The sequence below is a fragment of the Macaca nemestrina genome, chromosome 2 (assembly GCF_043159975.1).
Source record: "Macaca nemestrina isolate mMacNem1 chromosome 2, mMacNem.hap1, whole genome shotgun sequence".
Classification (NCBI taxonomy): Eukaryota; Metazoa; Chordata; class Mammalia; order Primates; family Cercopithecidae; genus Macaca; species Macaca nemestrina.
Window position 1 is genome coordinate 41933774 of NC_092126.1, and position 22336 is coordinate 41956109.

The 22336-nt window shown below is 38.8% G+C and overlaps 1 protein-coding gene and 1 non-coding gene across 2 annotated transcripts in view; one reads left to right on the forward strand and one right to left on the reverse strand.

The window, feature by feature from the left end:
• The window catches only part of LOC105469964 (COPI coat complex subunit beta 2), a 33977-nt gene extending 18805 nt beyond the window's left edge, over nt 1–15172 (reverse strand). Inside the window, exons 1-6 of the mRNA XM_011721612.3 lie at nt 15021–15172; nt 8488–8625; nt 4552–4638; nt 4219–4345; nt 3211–3359; nt 592–738 (exon numbers count right to left, since the gene is read on the reverse strand). Of these exons, the coding sequence (XP_011719914.1) occupies nt 592–738; nt 3211–3359; nt 4219–4345; nt 4552–4638; nt 8488–8625; nt 15021–15023 (651 nt within the window). The 5' untranslated portion in view covers nt 15024–15172. The remainder of the gene's footprint in view (nt 1–591; nt 739–3210; nt 3360–4218; nt 4346–4551; nt 4639–8487; nt 8626–15020) is intronic.
• Nucleotides 13688–13796, forward strand: LOC112424667 (U6 spliceosomal RNA). Its single transcript, XR_003015506.2, has one exon. It is a non-coding gene; the product is annotated as a U6 spliceosomal RNA (small nuclear RNA).
• Nucleotides 15173–22336: the final 7164 nt, after the last annotated feature.

Consider the following 22336-nt stretch of genomic DNA (forward strand, 5'->3'; position numbering starts at 1 on the left):
ATTTACCCCTTAAAACCCACACTTACTATCACTGGCTAAGTAGACAGTACTGCTTTAGCCTTTAATATTTTTATTCTGGATTTAAGTACAAATGTGAAAATGTTTCAAGGTGAAACAGACTTTCTAGGCCTCATTTTATTAATTGCTTATAGGAACTTTTGATGTAGAAAACAAAAATATCTAAATATAAGAAAATCTTAGAGATAGGAAGCATGTTAACAAGAGTTCATAACTAGGTTTACAAGAGTACTATTTGGCAAAATGGTATTTGTTGATCTGCTAGCTGACAAAAATGAATAGAAGTCTATCAATGAAGATTATGGAGGATAATTCAACATTAAAATGTTAAAATTTCTAAATGCAATTACAAAATGAAATATGAACATGTTGGTATTTTATTTTTAAAATCTTGATATGTATGCATTGTTTTCATTTTTATGGAGACTTCTGGGAACACAGTTTAGGTGCAAATACTGATACCTTAAGTTATTATGCTGGGAACAGATTTCAACAACCCAAGTCTTAACTGTCCTATAAGAAATAGTAAGAAACGTATCTAACATATGGAAGTAAGGTTATGAAAAGCTGTACCTGATAATCCCATATTTTAACAAGACGGTCATCTGCACCTGAAATGAGGTATGGTTTGTCCCCACCACTGTAGTAATCAATACAATTCACGCCCTTCTCATGTCCTTCCAAAGTGAAGTTTGGTGACGAAGAGCCCAACTGCCATACCTGCAGAGAGAAACAGCATCTGCCAGTCAATATGGGGCCTTGCTTTTCAAAAGGCAAATCTACCACATTTCTGACACAATATGTAAAATGCCAAAGCCCAGGAGAGAAGAGCTATGAAATTTTATTTTTTATACTGTTTGGTTTTTGTTATTTCTCATTTTACTTGAATTCTCAGGAGCCAAAATCACTATGGCGTTCTTTAAAAGAAGTGCCAATTTTCAGGCTTTATCTCTAGAGATTATAATTCAGTCAATCCACAGTGAAGCCCAGGAATCTAGATGTTTAAGACTTTGAAAAACACCACTTTAAGGGTATGAAATTATTTTATTATAGATTTAATATACAGCTCATGAAAGTGGATTTAGTAAGATATATTAAAAGTGGCTAGGTGTGGTGGCTCACACCTGTAATCCCAGCACTTTAGGAGGCTGAGGTGGAAGGATCACTTGAGCCCAAGAGCTCAAGACCAATCTGGGCAACACAGCAAGACCTTGCCTCTACAAAAAAGGAAAAAGTAAAAAGTTAGCCGGGCGTGAAGGCACACGCATGTAGTCCTAACAACTCAGGAGGTGAGGCAGGAGGATCGCTTTAGCCCAGAAGTTTGAGGTTACAGTAAGCTGTGATCATGACACTGCACTCCAGCCTAGGCAACACAGACCATAACTCAAAAATATATAAATAAATAAAAATGAAGATATATTTAAAGGAGAAAATTACTGCCTAATTAAAAATTTAAAATGTAGAAAATTGTTAAAAATTACCACAGCACAGAATTAAGCTTTATCTTTACAAATATTTACTGAGTGCCTACCATATGGGAGGCCCTGTGGGGAGTATAAATATGTGTAACAAATGTTTATCAATTACTGTATAAAATAAACTTTACTGGAACTGAAGATAAGACAATTCTTGCTCTCAAGATAAACCTAATTTAGTAAAACAAAAGTTTACAACTAATTTCAAAGTTAATCTATGTCAAAAGCAAGGAAAATCCAAAGGCAAAATAACTAAGGTCAAAACCCTAAGATATTCAGACACATAACATTTTACATAAAGGAAAACTAGTAACAGTGTTTTATATAGGTGAAAGCAAGCGTGTAAGCAAAAGTTAATTTATTTTAATTCAATGCATATGGAAATATTTTATTTTATTTATTTATTTATTTATTTATTTATTTATTTATTTTTAGATGGAGTCTGCAGTCCAGGCTGGAGTGCAGGGGCGCGATCTTGGCTCACTGCAAGCTCCGCCTCCTAGGTTCAAGGCATTCTCCTGCCGCAGCCTCCTGAGTAGCTGGGACTACAGGTGCCCACCACCACGACCAACTAATTTTTTGAATTTTAGTAGAGACAGGGTTTCACCATGTTAGCCAGGATGGTCTTGATCTCCTGACCTTGTGATCAGCCCGTCTTGGCCTCCCAAAGTGCTGGGATTACAGGCGTGAGCCACCACGCCCAGCATGGAAATATTTTAAATATTATGATTTAAAAAGGGAGCATGATTGCCCTCACTGCAACATGTATTAAGCACCTAGATCAGGTAAGGCACTTTGCTGTTTGCTACTGAATGTTTGGGGAAAGGGAGTGACACATAGTTTCTACCCCCAAAATTCAGTATTTCAGGGGATAAAGATTTCCAAAAACATGTAATTAAAATTCATTCTGAGAAAGGCTGAAACAGAGGCAAAAAGCAATGGAAGAAATGGGATAAGCATAACTGGCTCTGCCTAGAGATGAAGTGGATGTCTGACAAGAGCTTCTCAAGAGTAAATATTTGTGCTAAGCCTTAAAAGCTGAGTAGTTCTCCGGAGGAAAAAAATATCAAAACAGGAAAATAAAGAGAAGTGCAGGCAGATGGAAAAGTTCAATGAAGTAAGGTTTTGTGAACATTCATGGCCTCTAGAGGATGGTGAGTAGACCAGGGTTTTAGGAGATGTCGCATAATATTAGCCCAGGCTAGTCTTGGAAATCCTTGTATTCCACACTAAGGCATTTGGACTTTATCCTTAGATCAGGAACTGACAAGATGCAATCTATGTTTCAGGAAGATAACAGACAGCAATGTGGTGAAATGGAGTAAGAAAGACAGAATAGAGGCATATGGAATTTAAATGTAAAATAGATGAACGATGAGCAGAAGACAACAATGAATACTGAAAGGAGAGGAAAGTAGTATCCTAGAAAGGATACTGGCATTTTTCTTATTCTGGGTTTCCAAAGGCTAAAAAATTTTTATAACATGCTGCTTCCACACAGAAAAACACTCCTCATTAAGAGCACTGAGTTGCCACAATATTTTTCAAAACAGAACATGTCCTTTGGATTAAAATGAGAAATCCTATTTTTACTTCAAAATAGACTTTTGAAAAAAACTTTTAAGATGGATCAATTTCTGGCCAGTCAATAGTAAAACACCTAAGGCAAGTATAGTTCACTAATAATGATAACTGACACAAACTGTGGACACCCTACCTTGATAGTCCTGTCCAAAGAGGCACTGGCAAACTGATTGTTATCTTTGGGGTTGATCACAATCTGCATAACATAATGGGTGTGTCCTTCAAACACTTGTGAGCAAGACCATTTTTTATCCCAGTCCCAGAGCTTAATAAGCATGTCATCTAGGCCAAAAGAAAGTCTCAAGTTAGTTGTAATTTCTATTTTTTCACTTCATAAGTAAGACACAGTCTTTAGGGGAAGCAAACCTAACATAAACCACATAATCCATGACTTACAGAAATAGAATCAAAACCAAATAGCGTTTTCAAAATGCTTATTTATCTTAAAAATAAATTTAACTCTCTACAGAAAAGTGGAGATAAAATAAATAAAATAGATTAGAAATAGCAAATATAAAAATTTTGTGAAAAAACTTAAAAATTCAGTGAGCATTAAAGAATGAGCAAAGAGTCATACAAGTTTGATTAGAATCTAAGCGTGACTGAATACTGATAGCAATGACTATGTAGAGAACAAGCATTTGCCCTCACAAGACTGGTTTTTAAAAAGTTTTAAATTACTTCTCAATTTTTAATTTAAACACATTTCAAAGAGCTATTACCAATTCAGTGCTACCTCTTTTGCCAGTCCTCCAAGAGGTCTACTATTTATACACAATACCAAGGAGCAAACTAGTTTGAATATGAAGATTGAACTGACTAGGCTCTATGGCAATCTGCCAAAAACTCACTCATCAACATGTAAATGACCTTTCTGTTCAGCAGGTGTTTAAACATCTAGACTTGTAGGTCTTCTCTGACAGGAATTGGAGCAATCATTACACAGATCCTAAGTACAGTTGATACTTCATTAAAGTACAAACACAAGCAGCATCAATAGCACAGTAATGGATCTAAACAGTTTAAAGGCTGCTTGGAATTAGAATTCTATTTGTAACAGCAGTTAAAGAATAGCATGTCTCAGTGAATGAAAATGAATTACCCAAAGAGACGCACATGACCAAAATAGGTCATCTCTTACCACTGCTAGTTAGAATGAAAGGCTGGGTTGGATGAACAGCAATACAGCGAATGTAGTCTGAGTGTGCTTCAAACATATGAACTCTCTCCAGAGTATTGTAATTGAACACTCTAATCTGCATGTCATCCTAGAAACAGAAATTTTAAAACCATCATCCCTATTATCAAGTAAATTATACAAAAAAACTGCATCACAGGCTCAAGGAATGAAGTCTATGCTTCAAAACAGTGCTGTAACTAACAAAACAAACCAGGAATCGAAATCCTGCAACTAACTTACATAATCATTCACCAATTCAGAAAACGGGAATAGAGATTCATATTAATTACTTACTGCTCCTGTCACAACCCAATTCTTCCTTGCAACAAACTTTGCAGCTCGAACAGGAAGATCACATACTTCAAATGTCTTCACCAGTGTCTTTAAAATGTAAAAAGAATACACAAATTGAGCTGTAAGAAAATAACCACAAAATCTACTCTGTTATATTTCAAACATCCAATTTTTAAGATCACTTCTCATTTTAATATATTCTCAGGCTAAAATATAAAAGGTCAACACTAAAATTTTTTAAAAAGACCAATTATCTTTTAATAGATTCAAAATTAAAACACTTTTTAAAAGACAAGAGAAAGCAAATGTCCACAAGATGGTATTCCAGATCCTCTGTGCTCCAGCCCTTCCCTCCCTTTTCTAGCCTCACCTTTGGCTACTCCCAGCCTTACCTCTGCTCTTGTTCTCTCTGCCTTGAAAATCCACCCATGGAAACTTGTACTTCCCTTTCATAATGTAGCACCTCATAATTACGTTTGTGCGAATCTTTCCTGCCAAGCTCTCCAAAGGCAGGAATATTTTTCACACTGTATAGGCAGAAGCTAGAACAGTGGCTGGCACACTAAATTAGTGTGTAATAAGTATTTGTTGAATGAATTAGCTCTTAGTTTTTCTTTTTTTCTTTTTGTCTTTTTTTTTTGAGACAGTCTCACTCTGTCACCCAGGCTGAAGTGCAATACAGTGGCACAATCTTGGCTCACTGCAACCATCGCCTCCCAGGTTCAAGTGATTCTTATGCTTCAGTTACCCAAGTAGCTGGGATTACAGGTATGCGCCACCATGCCAAGCAAATTTTTGTATTTTTTGTACAGACAGGGTTTCACCATGTTGGCCAGGGTGGTTTCGACCTCCTGGCCTCAAGTGATCCACCTGTCTCAGCCTCCCAAGTGCTGGGGTTACAGGCGTGAGCCACCACACCTAGTCAGTTTTTTTGAAATTGAAACCCATAAAAGTGACTCATGAATAAGGTACAATTCTTTTGCATGCTTTAGCAATATGATTCCATACAAATGTTATTATTTATTTTTTTTAAAAAATGAAAACACAGTGACCTGTATTTTCCTCTGAGCTACTCAGAATGGAATTATACACACAGGATAAAGGTAGAAAACTAGAAGACCCTCCTAGAAAAAGCAGAGATAATGGTATACCTCTATGTTCTCCTTCTTTGATGCCTGTTCTTAAAAGTCTGAAAGCCAAACTATCATTTTCCAATCCTTTTTTGTATCAGAGAGCAAAAAAGAAATAACTAAGAAACCAATATAATCTTACTGCTTGATTAACCATGTGCACTAAAAAAGTAATAGGGACCGGTTCATAAGAACTGTCCCACTCTGATTTTTCAAGCCAGAGTTCAAAGATTCTTTAGACAAAGGCTGAATGAGTAGGCACTTCAACTCCAACCTGCAGAATCACTACCAGCTGACTAAAATACAGACACTGAGAGTAGACAGAACATGCAATCTGTAATGCAGCAGAAAAATCCACAAAAGCTCATGAGGAGCCAACAAACTCAGGGATCTAAGCAGTAAAAATAAAGCAGCTGCAGAGCAAATAGCCAAGGCTCAGCGCCATGTTAGGGGCTATGACTGATGCAAATGAAGAGTAAGAAAAGCTACACATGCGATACATACAAATGTTCAATGTAGATTAGGAAAGTATAACTAATGACTAATACTTATATGGTACTTAGGTTTCATATACAATTTTATCTAATTTTATCTTTTTGACAATCCTGTGACATAGGGAAGGCAATAATATCATCTTTACTTTAGATAAATAAAGAGGGTTAGCATAGTTAAAAGGCTAACCTATATAATTTAATCAGCAAGTTGGCTTCAAATCCTAAAATACTATGTTTTTTAAACCACTGCATGTACCACCTCAAAGAATATATAGTATCTCCTTATTTGAAATTCAAGTGCATTTAAAACCCTTTTTACTTCCAAAAACCTTTTTGGCTCTCTCAAGAATTTGCTCTCAACACAGGAGTGGTAAATACTGTTGGTGATATAAACACAGGGAAAAAACAGGGAGAACCAAAGACAGATCAATCATTCAACAAAGACTTACTATCTACTAGGAGCCTGACAGTGTATCAGGTAGTGCCTCATGCACTGGACCAACAGTGGGAAATAAGATGAGGGTAATCCTTGTCCTCATAGAACCTCCATTCTTGGAGGAAAGAAGGAAATTAAACACGAAATTACCAATGAGATGAATTATGAAAGGGGAAGCAGATGGTCCTGTCATAGGGCAGAAAAAGGTACAGAAGAAAAAAAGGAGGCAAAGCGGAAATGCAGATAAAGCAAAGATATATTACAATAAAGCCTAGAGAAAGATAAGAAAAGTACGCCTGGGCTTTAGAATATAAGATGATCAAGTGACAGAGCTGAGAGATAGGTAAATGTAGTTGATAAGAGGGAATTCCTAGGAATAATCAGAGAGAGAGGACACCAACATATCTGTTAAACATAAAATCAGAAATACTTTAAACATCTCAAGAACTAAACAAAAAGGAAAAAAAAAGCAGTTATTTGCATCAAAGCAAAAAGAATTCACAAGATAAAGATCTGAAGTTGTAGAGAACACAAATACTGAACTAGTGATAAGTGAAATGCGTATTATTAATTCATTGAACAAATAATTATTGAGCACTTACTATGTGCCAGGTAATGTTATAGGCACTGAGATACAGCAGAAAACAAAATGTTAATTTGCATAAAATGTCACTGATGGACTATGGTATGGTTTGGATTTGTATCCCCACCCAAATCTCATGTTGAATTGGAGGAAGGCCCTGGTGGGAGGTGATTGGATTATGGGGGTGGATTGGAGGTGATTGAAGGTGGGGATGGATTTCCCCCTTGATGTTCTCGTGATAGTGACTTCTCATGAGATCTGATGGTTTAAAAGTGTGTGGCACTTCCCACTTCGCTCTCTCTCTCCTGCCATCATGTGAAGAAGGTGCTTGCTTCCCCTTCACCTGCTGCCAAGATTTTAAGTTTCCTGAGGCCTCCCAGTCATGCTTCCTGTTAAGCCTGTGGAACTGTGAGTCAATTAAGCCTCTTTCCTTCATAAATTACCCAGTCTCAGGTAGTTCTTTACAGCAGTGTGAGAACAGACTAATACAGGGTAAAAGTTTAGTGTACAGTCATTTCTGTTTCATTACAGTGAGTATAAAAGTGTAAAGTTGTTTTTAGGTTTACTTCTGGCTTTGGTTCCTTGATCCTATTCTGCCATTTTAAATTCCTCAAATGTGAATCTCACCTGGATTTCAAGAACTTAACTTTGGACATTAAGGATAATTACTATATAAGTAGACACAACTGTATGGCATAGTGCTAACTATAAGCTTTGTACTCTTAAATACAGTCTAGGAAGACTAGAAAATATGAGATAAACTAATTTGAAGGATATGTTATTTACTCAGGTGAAAGAGGAGTCAAGCATTTAGGCAGAGAATCTGTAAGATGCATGTATAATCAAAAGCTGACTATAAATATTTCCCTGATATAATCTATATAGCTGAGTGAAAGATTTATCTGCATATCATTACATTGGGCATTTGGGAGAAAAATAAATTTAAAAATATCATTCTTAAGATAGAATATTCACTGAATGGAAAATTAACAATAAATACTTTAGCGAGTGATCCTATAATACCATCAGTTTTCTCAATTTCAAAAAAGAGCTAATACTACCTAAGTCAGAGTTGTCATATTTAAATATTATATATAACATACCCAGGACAGTTTCTCCTACAAACTATCCCCTCATAAATGTTAGTTCCTTCATATTTAAAATACTTCGTACCAACTTGAGAAAGCGGTTTACATATAGCTTCTGGATTCTGTTACAGTATTTCTTCTCTTTCATTATAAACACAGTCTAACATAGTATTTTATTTCTAATAAAGTCCTGAAAAATTCCTACCTGTGTTTCATGATTCCAAACACATACACTGCCATTGTAAAGACTTGCCAACATCCATGGCTCTGTAGGATGCAAATCCACACTCTTAACTCGATCAGATCTAGCAGTTAGCTTTCTTTTGATATCAAGTCGCAAAGGCTAAAAAGAAACATTAAAAAAATTAAATTGCTAAGCCAAATAAAATATGTTTGAGATCTTAACTAAATACAGTGCATGAATAGGCCTACAAAACAATTCAGTTACAACTTTGCTAAGCTTTTAACACAGTTTCAAGTCTAAGCACCTATTTCTTCACTCACACATGCAAAAAGATCAGAATATTTAACATTATAAGATTTACAGCAGTGGTCTTCAAACTTTTTGCTCTAAGGATTCTCCTTACAAATTTTGAGGACCCCAAAGAGCTTTTGTTTATGCGAGTTTTATCTATTGGCATGTTACCATGTTAAAAATTAAACCCGAGACAACTTTAAAATATTTATATATTAATTCATTTTCAAATAACAAAAATAAATCCAGTGCATGTTAACTAAAATAACGTTTTTATGAAAAATATGTTTTCAAAAAAATTTGGTGAGAAGAGTGGCAATATTTTACATTTTTGCAAAACTCTTTACAATCTGACTTAACAGAAGACAGATGGTTTCTCACTATCTGCTTCTGCCTTCAATATGCTGTGATATGTTCTTTTGGTTAATGTATACAAAATAATGCCTGGTCTCACAGACACATAGCTGGAAAGTGAGGGAGTATCTTAATAGTTTTTTCAAGTAATATGATGTTATTCTTCAAAATTCGAGAAGTGGTAATTTCTTAAAGGTTACTTGAAAGGTAAAATCTGAAACTGTATCAATCAGCTGTTTACACTTCGTTACATTAAAATCCACTGGCTTAGTCCATACTTTGAATGGATCTTTCTCTCATGCATGCTTTTCTAACATTAAGCATTGGTCATTTGGGAAATGCTGGTTCACTGAATTATGCACATCTTCTAGATGCTAACAACATCATCATACTATAAAAAAAATTACATTCACTAATTTCACCACCTACTTCAACTGATAAGCCTTTAAGCACTGGAAATCCATCAAGTTCAGTGAGTTTTTCAAAATTCAAACTTTCACTTGAAAGCTCTAATTTTATCATTGGCAACAAATACTGTCAGGGACCAGCCAACCTCTTTCAGGTTTTTGAAAAATGTCTACCAAATATTCAAATCTGAATAAGCAGAGTTTCTCATTGTTTCAAGTAAAGCTCGGCTCACAATTTAAAAACGGTGCAAGTGTTTCCCCTTGAGACAACCACCATACTTCAGTATGCAGTAGAACTGCTTTATGCATACTCCCCATTTCACCACACAGAATTTAAAAGACGCATACTCAAGTGTGGAGAGGTAATAAAATTTTTACTGTTTCATCAATGACATTCTTAAGTGAAACTGGCTTTTTAAAAAACTGTGTAACAATGAAGAATATACTAACAGTACAATTTGGTGTCACTTCACTAGCAGTTTTACCTTCCATTAGTTTTACACCATCAGTGCAAATATCGACATTGTGAAAGGTGCCAATAGTGTTTCACTGTTAAGAAAATACTTTTAATTTGTGGACCTCCTAAAAGAGTATTAGGGACTCTTAAGGAATCAAAGACCACATTTTGAGAACCTCTAGTTCACAGAATTATCTTTTTTTTTTTTGAGTCTCGCTCTGTTGCCCATGCTGGAGTGCAGTGGCGCCGATCTCAGCTCACTGAAACCTCTGCCTCCTGGGTTCAAGCAACTCTTCTGCCTCAGCCTCCCGAATAGCTGGGACTACAGGTGCATAATTTTTTGTATTTTTAGTAGAGATGGGGTTTCACTGTGTTAGCCAGGATGGTCTCAATCTCCTGACCTCATGGTCCGCCTGCCTTGCCCTCCCAAAGTGCTGGGATTACAGGCATAAGCCACCACACCCGGTCAATGAATTTTAAATATTCACAAATCAAAATTTTGTGCCCAGGTCAATAGTGTCATATCAGGAAATATTCTGAAGAAGTGTTATTCATGAGTTCCCAGTAACCGTAAAGCATAATATTGAGTTCTTCGGAGAAAAGTGGTAGATTTATCTTGGCAAAAATACTTGTAAATGCTAGGTAATGTAATGTGTGATCAATAAGGGTTATATCCCTGTGCATGATGGTCTTTGGTGTCAAATGGGAATGTTTCAAATATTTTAATGGATTTAAATTACAGAAACAATGAAAACTGGAACAATTTAAAACAAAAAACATTCTCTCAAATCAGAAATATGAATAGTTTATAATAGCATTTTCAAGCCAAATTCTTCCTTTGAATTACAGAACAGACAATTATTTGAACAACTATTTTCTCCATTCTCCAAAAAATGTCATTCTAGGAGAAAAGTTAATTCATTATATACAATGATATTTTAGGGCAGTGGGCTTAATTCTCTCTAGGCGGCATGCTGAGAAAAGATAATTTAAAATATATTTCCCCTTTAGGCCGGGAGCGGTGGCTCAAGCCTGTAATCCCAGCACTTTGGGAGGCCGAGACAGGCGGATCACAAGGTCAGGAGATCGAGACCATCCTGGCTAACACGGTGAAACCCCGTCTCTACTAAAAAAAAAAAATACAAAAAACTAGCCGGGCGAGGTGGTGGGCGCCTGTAGTCCTGGCTACTCGGGAGGCTGAGGCAGGAGAATGGCGTAAACCCGGGAAGTGGAGCTTGCAGTGAGCTGAGATCCGGCCACTGCACTCCAGCCTGGGCGACAGAGCGAGACTCCGTCTCAAAAAAAAAAAAAATATATATATATATATATATTTCCCCTTTAACAGGTCTTAAACACAACCTAAAAGCTCATTTGGCAAGTTGAGTTACTGTCAAATCTTTATTGCTGTGATCTTCTATGATGATCATGAATGGGACAGAAATTTAAGGTTACCTTTGAATATAAAAAGAAGATCTAGCAGAGATAATTTCCTGAGACAACACCTCACAACGCTTTTACTCATCTTTTTGGGGTTATCAAATTTGGGTCATTGACTACTTCAAGTCTTGTTCTATCCACACCTCCTTCACTTTCAGCAACAACCTTTACCACTTACTTTAAAATATCAGAGTTCTCTGGCTCTTCTCTTCAATTTCCTCAAAAATGTTTTCACTGTCATCAGTCCCTTCCTCTCTCCAATTTTCTACTTTTTTTTTTTTTTTTTTTTTTTTTGTGAGACAGAGTCTTGCTCTGTCACCCAGGCTGGAGGGCAGTGGCGTGATCTTGGCTCACTGCAACCTCTGCCTCCTGGGTTCAAGCAATTCTCCTGCCTCAGCCTCCAGAGTAGCTGAGACTACAGGTGTCTGCCACCATGTCCAGCTAATTTTTGTATTTTTAGAGACGGGGTTTCACCATATTGGCCAGGCTGGTCTCCAACTCCTCTCCTGACCTTGTGATCCACCCACCTCGATCTCCCAGCCCCAATTTTCTACTTTCAAATAATCACCATCTTCACATTCCCTGCTAGTTCAGAAAAGCAAGGCTTTTTACTTCATCCATTTCTGAGTTCTGCCCCATAAATTACTATTGTAAATTTTAACTTCCCTTTAAATCTCTATGGAGTCAACAGGTATGAAGTGTCTATTATGTACCAGGCAGGAACCATGGTGAGGGTTTTCATATAAGCCAGCATATCTCACAATTTTTCTCCAGTAATGAGGAAATTGGACACTTATAAATTGTGAACATTTTACTTTAAAATATTTTAAGTTATTGATTATTGAGTAAAAGTGACGCTCCATCAGTTGGGCCAGGGAACTCTGAGCAACCCCAGTAAACCTCTACATACTCCCAAAGCACAAATCTCAGTTTAAAAAAGAAGAGGCAGCCAAGCGTGGTGGCTCATCCCTGTAATCCCAGCACTTTGGGAGGCCGAGGCAGGCAGATCACCTGAGGTCAGGAGTTTGAGACCAGCCTAGCCAACATGGTGAAACCCTGTCTCTACTAAAAATACAAAAAAAAAAAAAAAAAAAAAAAAGGAAAAAGAAAAAAAATTAGCCAGATGTGGTGGCCCACCTGCATTCCCAGCTAATCGGGAGGCTGAGGCTGGAGAATCGCTTGAACCTGGGAGGTGGAGGTTGCAGTGAGCCAAGACTGCACCACTGCACTCCAGCCTGGGCGATAGAGTGAGATTCTGTCTCAAAAAAAGAAAAAAAAGAAAAACTATAGAACAGGCAAGGGTTCTTGTGATAATATTTCTCCCAACAGTTAAGTGACTATCTTGAATAAGACAATGTACTAGGTACTTTGGGACAAAGAAGATTAGGATGCTCACACTGTATCCTCAACTCTAAATGTTTCCCTCCATCTTCCAAAAGCTGGATGCATTCAGGACTCAGCTTAAATGCCACTGCCACCAGTAAGACCTTTCTAGTTACCCCAGCCTGAAGCATTCTTTCCTAGGGAATCCTACAGGATTTCATTTTAACTGTTCATGGTACACTTGTGTACACACCTTTTCTTGCTTTCTAGAGTAGATCCTCCTTAAAGCCAGGGTCATTGCTTATACATGTCTTTATCTCCAGACCACCTTATATATTTGAGTATGGGGGTTTAAAGACAGATACCATAACGTAAAACTAGAGTGTCATGATGGATTTAAATTTCAGTTCCACCACTCATTTCAGATGTGCAATAGTGGGCAAATTTACTTAAGCTCTTTCAAGTTTGACTTATGTAAAACAGGAATATTATTATTATCTACCTCTTAGTGCTGTAAGAATTAAATTCAGAGTTAACCAGTTAGAGCAGTGCCTGACCTACAGTAACCACTTCACAAACATATAACCCTATCTCCCAGCTGCTGTGAGAATTAGGCAACTATGTTTAGCGAAGTGCATGGCACATAGTAAATACTCTATGGTAAATGTACAAATGAATAAATTCACATTTTATATTTTCCACAAAGGATTTAAAATATATTAAAGAATGAAGGCAATATTTCATTATATAAATACACTGGTAAATGTAAAGATGGCAAAAGAAAATGAAATTAGGCAGATCCAAGAGCCTTTTTCAAAAACGTCCATTACTGCAACCACAGCAGACCCAAACTAGAGCAGGTAGTTAGTAATATGAAGTGCTGTAATTAAGAGGCTTGAGGTTTGTTCAGTTCAGGGACTGTAACCCGGGTGCCCAAGAAAGTCCACGGATGGTGCTAGCTTCAGCAGCACATACACTAAAATTGGAAGGATACAGAGAGAAGATTAGTGTGGCCCCTGCGCAAGGATGAGACGCAAATCCATGAAGGGTTCCATATTTTTTATAAAACAAAATTAAAAAAAAAAAAAAGTCCATGGAATGAGGGGGGCGGGGTCTGTGAATGAGTGCACTAAATTTTATGCAAAAATATTTGTTTCTCTGTGCATTTTCTCTGGGAGTATTCCTAAATTTTTCCTCTGTTTCTAGTTCCAACTTTGCCACAATTAACCTTGTAGAAACATAATTTAAAAAAATGTTTTAAACTGAAGATGAGGGACTTAATCCCTAGCGTCTTCAAGCTCCAAAATGTTTGATTCTGTGCTTCATAACAAGTTTTTCTTAAAGGCAGAAAAACATTTAAATGTAAAATATTTTCTTTTTTTTTTGAGACGGAGTCTCGCTCTGTCCCAGGCTAGAGGACAGTGGTGCGATCTCGGCTCACTGCAACCTCCGCCTCCCGGGTTCAAGCGAATCTCCTGCCTCAGCCTCCCGAGTAGCTGGGACTACAGGCGTGTGCCACCAAGCCCGGATAATTTTTTTTTTTTTTTTGTATTTTCAATAGAGACGGAAGGTATTCTTACACTATTGTTTTCTTTCCTTATTATTATAACACTCTTGTGCAAACTATTCTAGGGCATTTTTTTAGGGTTATGGTGATAATAACAGAGTGCTCTAACAATTACTATTCTTACCAGTCACTGTATTTGCAAATGCATGAAAGCACACCAGCCAGCGTTATAAACAGCAACCCCTTCCTCCCAACCCTTCTCCCCTTAGATACCTAAGAGCTGAGATACCAAAGCATTTGAAATTCCATTTTTGACTCCATATACATTCGTTTTTGGCTTCTCTGCTTGTTTACAGCTTGTAGCCAGCACTCACTATCCCAGAATAAGCCCAACAGGAGTGCAGATTAACTACCACCGTTTTAAAAGGAAACTTTAGTTTTACCAAAAGCCTCCTACGGAGTTCAACATATTCGGCCTCTGTGTTTCCCTACATCACCGACCCCGCTGCAGACTGCAGGAGCTCCGGCAAGCGCCACAAGCGCCAGAGGAGACAGAACCCCTCATTAGCAGGCGTTGCCTCCCCAAACCATCCCAGTCCCCTGGGCCCCACCGCCTTCTCCCTTCCTGGAATCAAACTGGACCAAGACCCCGTAAGGCCGGAGGCGGCTGCCGCAGCGGTAGCCCAGACCACTGCTTACCGCGGCCCTCAGTCCAGAAGCTCCAGGAGTCGGCCGTAACCTATGGGACCCCGCTCCCTTCTACGGTGTCTGGACCTACCATGGCTGTGTCGGTTCGATCCCTGGCACCTCGTTTGTTACCGGCTACGCAGGCCCTGAGAGAAAGCCACCGAACCTCTGACCGTCAGACTGACCGACGTGGAACTTCCGGGAGCCGATTCTCGCGATAGTCAGACGCCAGGGCCGAAGCGCCTGCGCAAACGGCGCGCAGACCCATCCTTTCCCAAGCCCCGCCCCAGTTTCCTAGGCAACGTGGCCTTCCAGACCGCTGGTAATGGACCTGAGGCCGCCGGGAAGGAGGGGTGTGGCGTAGACCACTGGGGGCCGTGTCCTGGTGCTGCTGAGCTTGGGCTCCGACCAAAAGATAGAGATTGAAACGATGAGGAAAACGAAGGGCCTAATCCCCGCTGGACGCTAACTGCAGGGCAAGCTCCCCGGTGCTGGACTTGTGTTTCAGAGGCCGAGAACCGCTATCGGGCTTCCTCGGACTCTGGCCCTGAGGGCGGGGAACGGCGACGGAGAAGGCGTAACGAGACTCTTAAGTCCAGTGTGTTCTGGGGGCTTGGTGCGAGGCCCAGAGAGTTCTCTGCAGGCCCTGCCCCGGGCACTGATTAAAGCTGAGAAGAGACGCGCTGGGCTGCGGGCTGAGCTCCAGGCTTCTGAAGTCAGAGGGAGGGCTGAGAGCTTCCACTTCTGGAGCTCCCCGGGAGACGGCAACTACCCAACCGTGTGTGTGTGTTTGTGTGTGTATGTCTTTTGTTGAGCATCGGCTGGCTGTGCTATTCATTCAACAAATATTTATCGATCTTCAGCAGTGTGCCAGACATACTTTCCTCTCAAATCTGCACATCAAACCTGAATTATCTCGGTTTAATGATGAGGAAACTCGGGCTCAAAGAAGTTAAGTGTTCTAGCCAAGACTGCATAGTAAGTGGTAGATAAAACCTCAGAGTTGAGCTGGGTGCGGTGGCTTACCCAGCACTTTGGGAGGCCAAAACGGGTGGATCACCTGAGGTCAGGAGTTCGAGACCAGCCTGCCAACATAGTGAAACCCCGTCTCTACTAAAAATACAAAATTAGCCAGGCGTGGTGGCAGGCGCCTGTAATCCAAGCTGTTCCAGTGGCTGAGACAGGAGAATCGCTTAGAACCCAGGAGGTGGAGGCTGCAGTGAGCTGAGGTCGAGCCCCTGCACTCCAGCCTGGGCAACAGAGCAAGACTTTGTCTCAAAACAAAAAACCTCAAAGTTTGTGCTCTTTCTACCACATAAAAATACCTGTTCATTAATGTGGCTAAATTCTAAGGGCTTATGCCATAGGGGTTACACTACACAATAAAGTTCGAGGATATTTGCCTATCACGCACACTTCACGTTCACTCTATTTCCTTTTTTTTTTTTTTAAGAAAACATGTGGACCGTATAAAACGTGCCCTCTGGTTACACGTACAAGCGTGTATCTTTAATTTGAGAGAAATCTTAAAAGTCTTTTCAGACCTCCAGATTTTCAGAAAGGCAAAAAGAAAAATTGTATGTATGTGTGTGTGTGTAGATAATGATAATCAGAGGGAGATGATTTTGCACGAAATTATTTGGCTTTAATAGGAGCCTTGAGCTAATGTGACTGTCTTCATAGGCCTCAGTTTTCATCATCTTAAAAAAAAATCCAGCTGCCTGGTTTCTAAAGATCTTTCCATTTTTTTCTTTTTTTATGTTTCTGTGGCATTCAGTAGTGGAAAAAAGAGTCTGGAACTGGAGTTTAGTGCCAGCAGTGTGATCTTATGTAAATCGAGACTAATAATTCTAATAATTGCATACTTTGCTTACTCTGTGGAGTGACTGAGGATCTGGAGTTGAAAAAATAACTATACCTAATTTGCTTGGATAATGGAGCTTTCAATATTTCTAATTCCTGGATACTCTTGCACTCGAGAGAGTATTTTTGGATTTGGCACAGTACTAAGTAATACAAAATAAAATGATGTATCTCTATTGTCAAGGGGCTCAGCTGGGAATACTTAAATCTTTGTATATCACTGGGCACCTAAGGGTCTACCTAGCTGGTGTTGTGGGCTTGAACCCCCCAGTGTCATTCTTACTTGGACTGTATCTTTTCTCATTTTTTCCACTGCAGTTAGCCAAAATTAAGTCCTGCAATTGTAGACTGTAAATTCACTCTTTTAACCGTTACATACTGAATGTGTACTATATACAAAGCACTATACTAGGTGCTGCCTTAAGATGTTACCCATAGAATTTGGTGCTGGATTTTGGTTGAAATACATTTTAAAGAAATAAAATTCTCGAATAGGAACTAATACATAACATTAAGTATGCGTGTGTATTTCACTGTATGTTCGACTGTGGGTTTAAATTAAAATCTTTTGTTTACTCAGTTTGGAGGAGACTGGAAGGTTAGGAAAAATAGCCGTTGGGAAGAAAAGAAATATAGACAAGCTTAGCAGATTGGTAAAGGGTTTCCCAAGAGGTTGACTGCAATTGATTAACAGATCTTAAAGTCTTTCCTGGTCAATTTCTATTATGGCTGTTTCAGCCCTGCCTTTTTGAGGCAGCTGGGAGAATTCCAAGTGGGAATTCAGGTTGCAGTGCCTCTGTAAGTACCCTATATACACCCTTCCCTTCCCACCCTACTCCTACCTCTTCATAAGAAGTTGAGGAAATGAAAATAATTCCTTGAGAAAGAGTCAGGGTTTTTTGTTTATTATTTTAGCTTATTTGTATTTATTTATTTACCTTGAGATGGAGTCTCACACTTTCACCCAGGCTGGAGTGCAGTGGCGCCATCTCGGCTAACTGCAACCTCCACCTCCCGGGTTCAAGCGATTCCCCTGCCTCAGTCTCCCCAGTAGCTGGGACTACAGGTGCATGCCACCACGCCCGGCTTATTTTTGTAATTTTAGAAGAGATGGGATTTCGCCATGTTGGCTAGGCTGGTCTCGAACTCCTGACCCCAGGTGATCTGCCTGCCTCGGCCTCCCAAAGTGCTGGGATTACAGGCGTGAGCCGTGACATCCAGCCTTGTTTATAATTTTTAAATATACACATGTCATCACTTAGCTAAGTAAGTACTAGCATGAATAAGAACCTAGTTTCTCCCTTCAAAGGGGCTACAGTGTATAAGCAGGAAAGGTTATTTATGCACAAATTACTGAATACCAGGCAGAATATGAGTACCCTCTGAGAGAAGTGCCAATAAAATACTCTGAAGATGAAATATCCAGTTGGGGAGAGAAGTTTCATAAAGCAGGTAGAATCTGAGGTGGACTTTGAGGTGAAGAGTATACAGGATGTTTGAGAACCAAAAAAGGTCCAATTTGTTTGGAGAATGGTATTCACTTAGAAAAACAGTGAGGCAGAAGGTTGAAGAGGAAGATTGGAGCTAGAACCTGAAGCTTTTTAAATCAGGAGGAATTGAGCTTTGAGTCAAGCAGTTGGGACTTATTGGGTCAGAAAGGAAACCTGTTTATATCTGTACTCTAGATGATTTATCTTTTGTTGATGTGTATGACCCATTAAAAGAAGTTGAAACAGACTGTACAAGTTTGGTGGAAGTGAGTATGGAAATAACAGTAATAATGAAAAACTTTTATTAAATGCCCACTATGTACCTACCTGCCGTTGGAATATGTACTTTGCGTACTGCAATTCATAAAGTAATACTAAAAGATAGGCATTATTTTCTCCAATTTATAGATGAAAAACTGAGGCCTAAATTGGTTAAGTAGTATACCTCATGCCACATTGCTCATGAATGACAGACCTGAGATGTGAACGTAAGTCATATTTAATGATATTAACACCTTTTTTACTGGATTGTAATTTCTCCTTTTTTCCCTGAGAAGCTAGAATCAACTGGATACACAAATGGGTTTGTTGAATTGAGGGAGTAGGAGGCATCCTATTGCTGATGTTTTTAATCTAATGAACCCAGAAGAATATCTTTAATCAGAGGAAGACGTGGAGCCAGTGAATGATAGTGGAGCCGATGAAGGAACAATCAGAAAGAAAGAGAGAGAGAGAGAGAGAGAGAGAGAGAGAGAGAGAGAGAGAGAAAGAAAGAAAGAAAGAAAGAAAGAAAGAAAGAAAGAAAGAAAGAAAGAAAGAAAGAAAGGAGGGAGGGAGGGAGGGAGGGAGGGAGGGAGGGGGGAGGGAGGGGGGAGGGGGGAGGGAGGGAGGGAAGGAAGGAAGGAAGGAAGGAAGGAAAGGAAGGAAAGGAAGGAAAGGAAGGAAGGAAGGAAGGAAGGAAGGAAGGAAGGAAGGAAGGAAGGAAGGAAGGAAGGAAGGAAGGAAAAGCAAAGTGGAGTCAGTGCGGGAACAATCAGAATAAGAGACCCAGAATAACTGTATGTCACAGAAGGAAAAGAAAGGGAAAATGTAACTGAGTGACTAGCATCTTGATAGCTTCAGAGAATTTAAGGAGGCTTAGTATTTGCAAAAACTATTGCCAATGAAATAAATGATTATGAGGACACTAGTAGCCTTCAAAAAAGTTGAGTAATGCTAGGGGAGGCAAGTTTACAAAGGGTTTAGAAATTATTGGATGATAAAAAAAAACTGGAGGCCATGAGTATAAACTATTTTACCAAGAGATTAGTGAAGAAAGCCAAATGTTGATGTGAGACATGTCTCACTGTAAGTGGATTGACTGTTCCTGCATTTAGGGCGTGCTTGATTTCATTATGATGGGGCTCCAAATGGATGCAGACCAATAAATGGACCTTTGCGGTGTGAGTAGGAACTAGCCAGGTAAATGGCAAGAGAGTATATCTAGAGCATTTGACTTTTCCAGAGACCTAAGAATAGTTTAGCATGCCTGGGCCAGACAGTAAGAAGGGGGAGGATTGAGAAATGGTACTAGAAAGATAAATGAGATTCAGATTCTGAAGATTCATGATAGCCAGTTAAAGGAGTCTGGACTTTATCCTGTAGGCTCTGGGGAACCATTTAAGAATGTAAAGTAGGGTCATCTTCATGCTCCATTACTGATATATCATCACATGTCAGTTACTTTTCCTATTAGAGGAAATGTTAAGATTATCAGCTGGATTTCTGTATAAGGTGAATGAAAGCAAAAGTTTGACCACATAGTCAAATAGCAGCCAGCAGCAGACTAAATTGAGTTGGAGAACCACTGAACTGTCTTCCAAGAAAAATGGAGTTTGTGGTTGCCCAACACTTAGAGGCAAATGTTGGACTGATTGCAAAAGCATTGGCCAATCACAACGTGCTGTACACTTCATGTGACTACCTTCTAAACGTTTTAAATTTGTTAAATTTACTCCATGGGAGTTTGATGTAGGATTCCAGATGCAGAGGATGTTAACTTTTGTTTACCTAAAAGTGTAAAAATCCAGATTATTAGTAATGTGTTTGACTTACGTGTAATTTTACCTTAAAAAAATTACATTAACCTTATGTTTTTCTAATGAACATTTTTAGAGGAGTCAAAGTTTAAAGTGAGCTTTGCATGAAACAAAGGAGGTGATTTCATAGATGGGAATTGCTAGACATTGTAAATACAGCAGTAGACTTTGGGGAGTTTGTCAGTTAGTGACCCTCAAAGTGCTCCACCTGTGGATTCATTCTGTACCCCACTCTTCACTCAGGAGTACAGACCCCATGGTAAGTCATGACCGGAGGGCTCTGGGTACTTCTTTGCCCCAGGGTTGTCAAGTGAAGTGAATCTCTGGGTCTTAGTTTTATTACCTACAAAATAATGGACAGCATTAGTTCCAAAATCTCTTCCTGTTGTAAGCTTTTTTATGCTTTTGAGTCTGTGATTCTACGTTCTTGTCAAACGAAGTGGATGAGGGGAGTGGCTGCAGGATGTTTTAATGGGTATTTGTCTTTACTTAATTCATGTGCCAGTGTGGTAGTGTTTCCCACATGTTTCATAGCATGCGTTGTTCTTTTTCTCTGGAAGCCACCTTCCATCAGCAAATTTTTGTTGAAATTTCATTATGCTTGGAACAATGCTCTACAAACCTGAGGCTCCTGGGGCTCAGGACAGGGAGCCTGGTAGGCATGAGGGGACAAGGAATAGAGGCCCGAGTGTGCCTGGTATGTACAGGTCCCAGGTGAACATTCTCTCAACCAATGTTTAACTTTCTTTCTAGGAAAAAGGTTTCACAAAGTTTTATATAAGCAAGTAGGTAGGTTTAGAGTAATTACGTTTCCTTAAGAATTATGTCCTTGGAAATGACAGTGCTGAATATAAATAAATGAATAATAATGATGAATAGCCTGAATATCTGGCATATAGCAGTTATCTTTAAATTAATTGAAAAAAATTTAATGTAAAAGTGAAATATCTGGAGTGACAAGGCACTGCACAGTGCAATTTTCATCAAATTGCTTTATTCCTCTTTCTTCTAAAGAATTTGTCAGTTCAAGTTGATCTCAGGGCATTACTGAATTTAAATTCAAATGTACGCCAGTCCCAAGGTTTAAAAATGAATTCACTGGGCTTCGAACTCATGATATGCTTTTGTATCTGAAGATGATAATCCAAAACATATTGAGTGGCACTACGACAGGACTTTTCGTTTGATGTCAAAGCAACTTCACATTGATAGTGTTTGACATATTCACTAAAATCCAAATAAAGCTATTGTCTCTAGGAAAAAGAAATTGTTTCTTTAGCTAAATATGGCCATACTTTGGTACATCTGATACTGACAATGAGTGTAGATATGACTTTATCCTAAAAGGGTTTATATATAAAGTTTAACATTCACTTTATATACATATATATAGATGAACAGATATAAATAAAGTCAATATCTGAAAGAAGTAGATTACAAGTGATTTTATTTGTATTTTCTATTTTTCTATTATAAATATATACTGTGTAATAAAGAAACAAATTTATTTATTTATTTATTTATTTATTTATTTATTTATTTATTTATTGAGATGGAGTCTCGCTCTGTCACCCAGGCTGGAGTGCAGTGGTGCGATCTTGGCTCACTGCAACCTCTGCCTCCCAGGTTCAAGGAATTCTCCTGCCTCAGCCTCCCGAGTAGCTGGGACTACAGGCGTGTGCCACTATGCCCGGCTAATTTTTTTTATATTTTTAGTAGAGATGGGGTTTCACCATATTGGCCAGGCTGCTCTCGAACTCCTGACCTTGTGATCCGCCCACCTCAGCCTCCCAAAGTGCTGAGATTACAGGCGTGAACCACCATGCCCAGCCAGAAACAGAGTTATTTTAAGCAAACATAAAGTGTTCGAAAGGAGCTTGCCATTTTGAAGAAAGTTTATTTTAAATCTGACCACAGCAAAGAAATACCTCTTATTTTCTGCATAAATCTAGATGCTTATTTTATAAAGCCTCCTA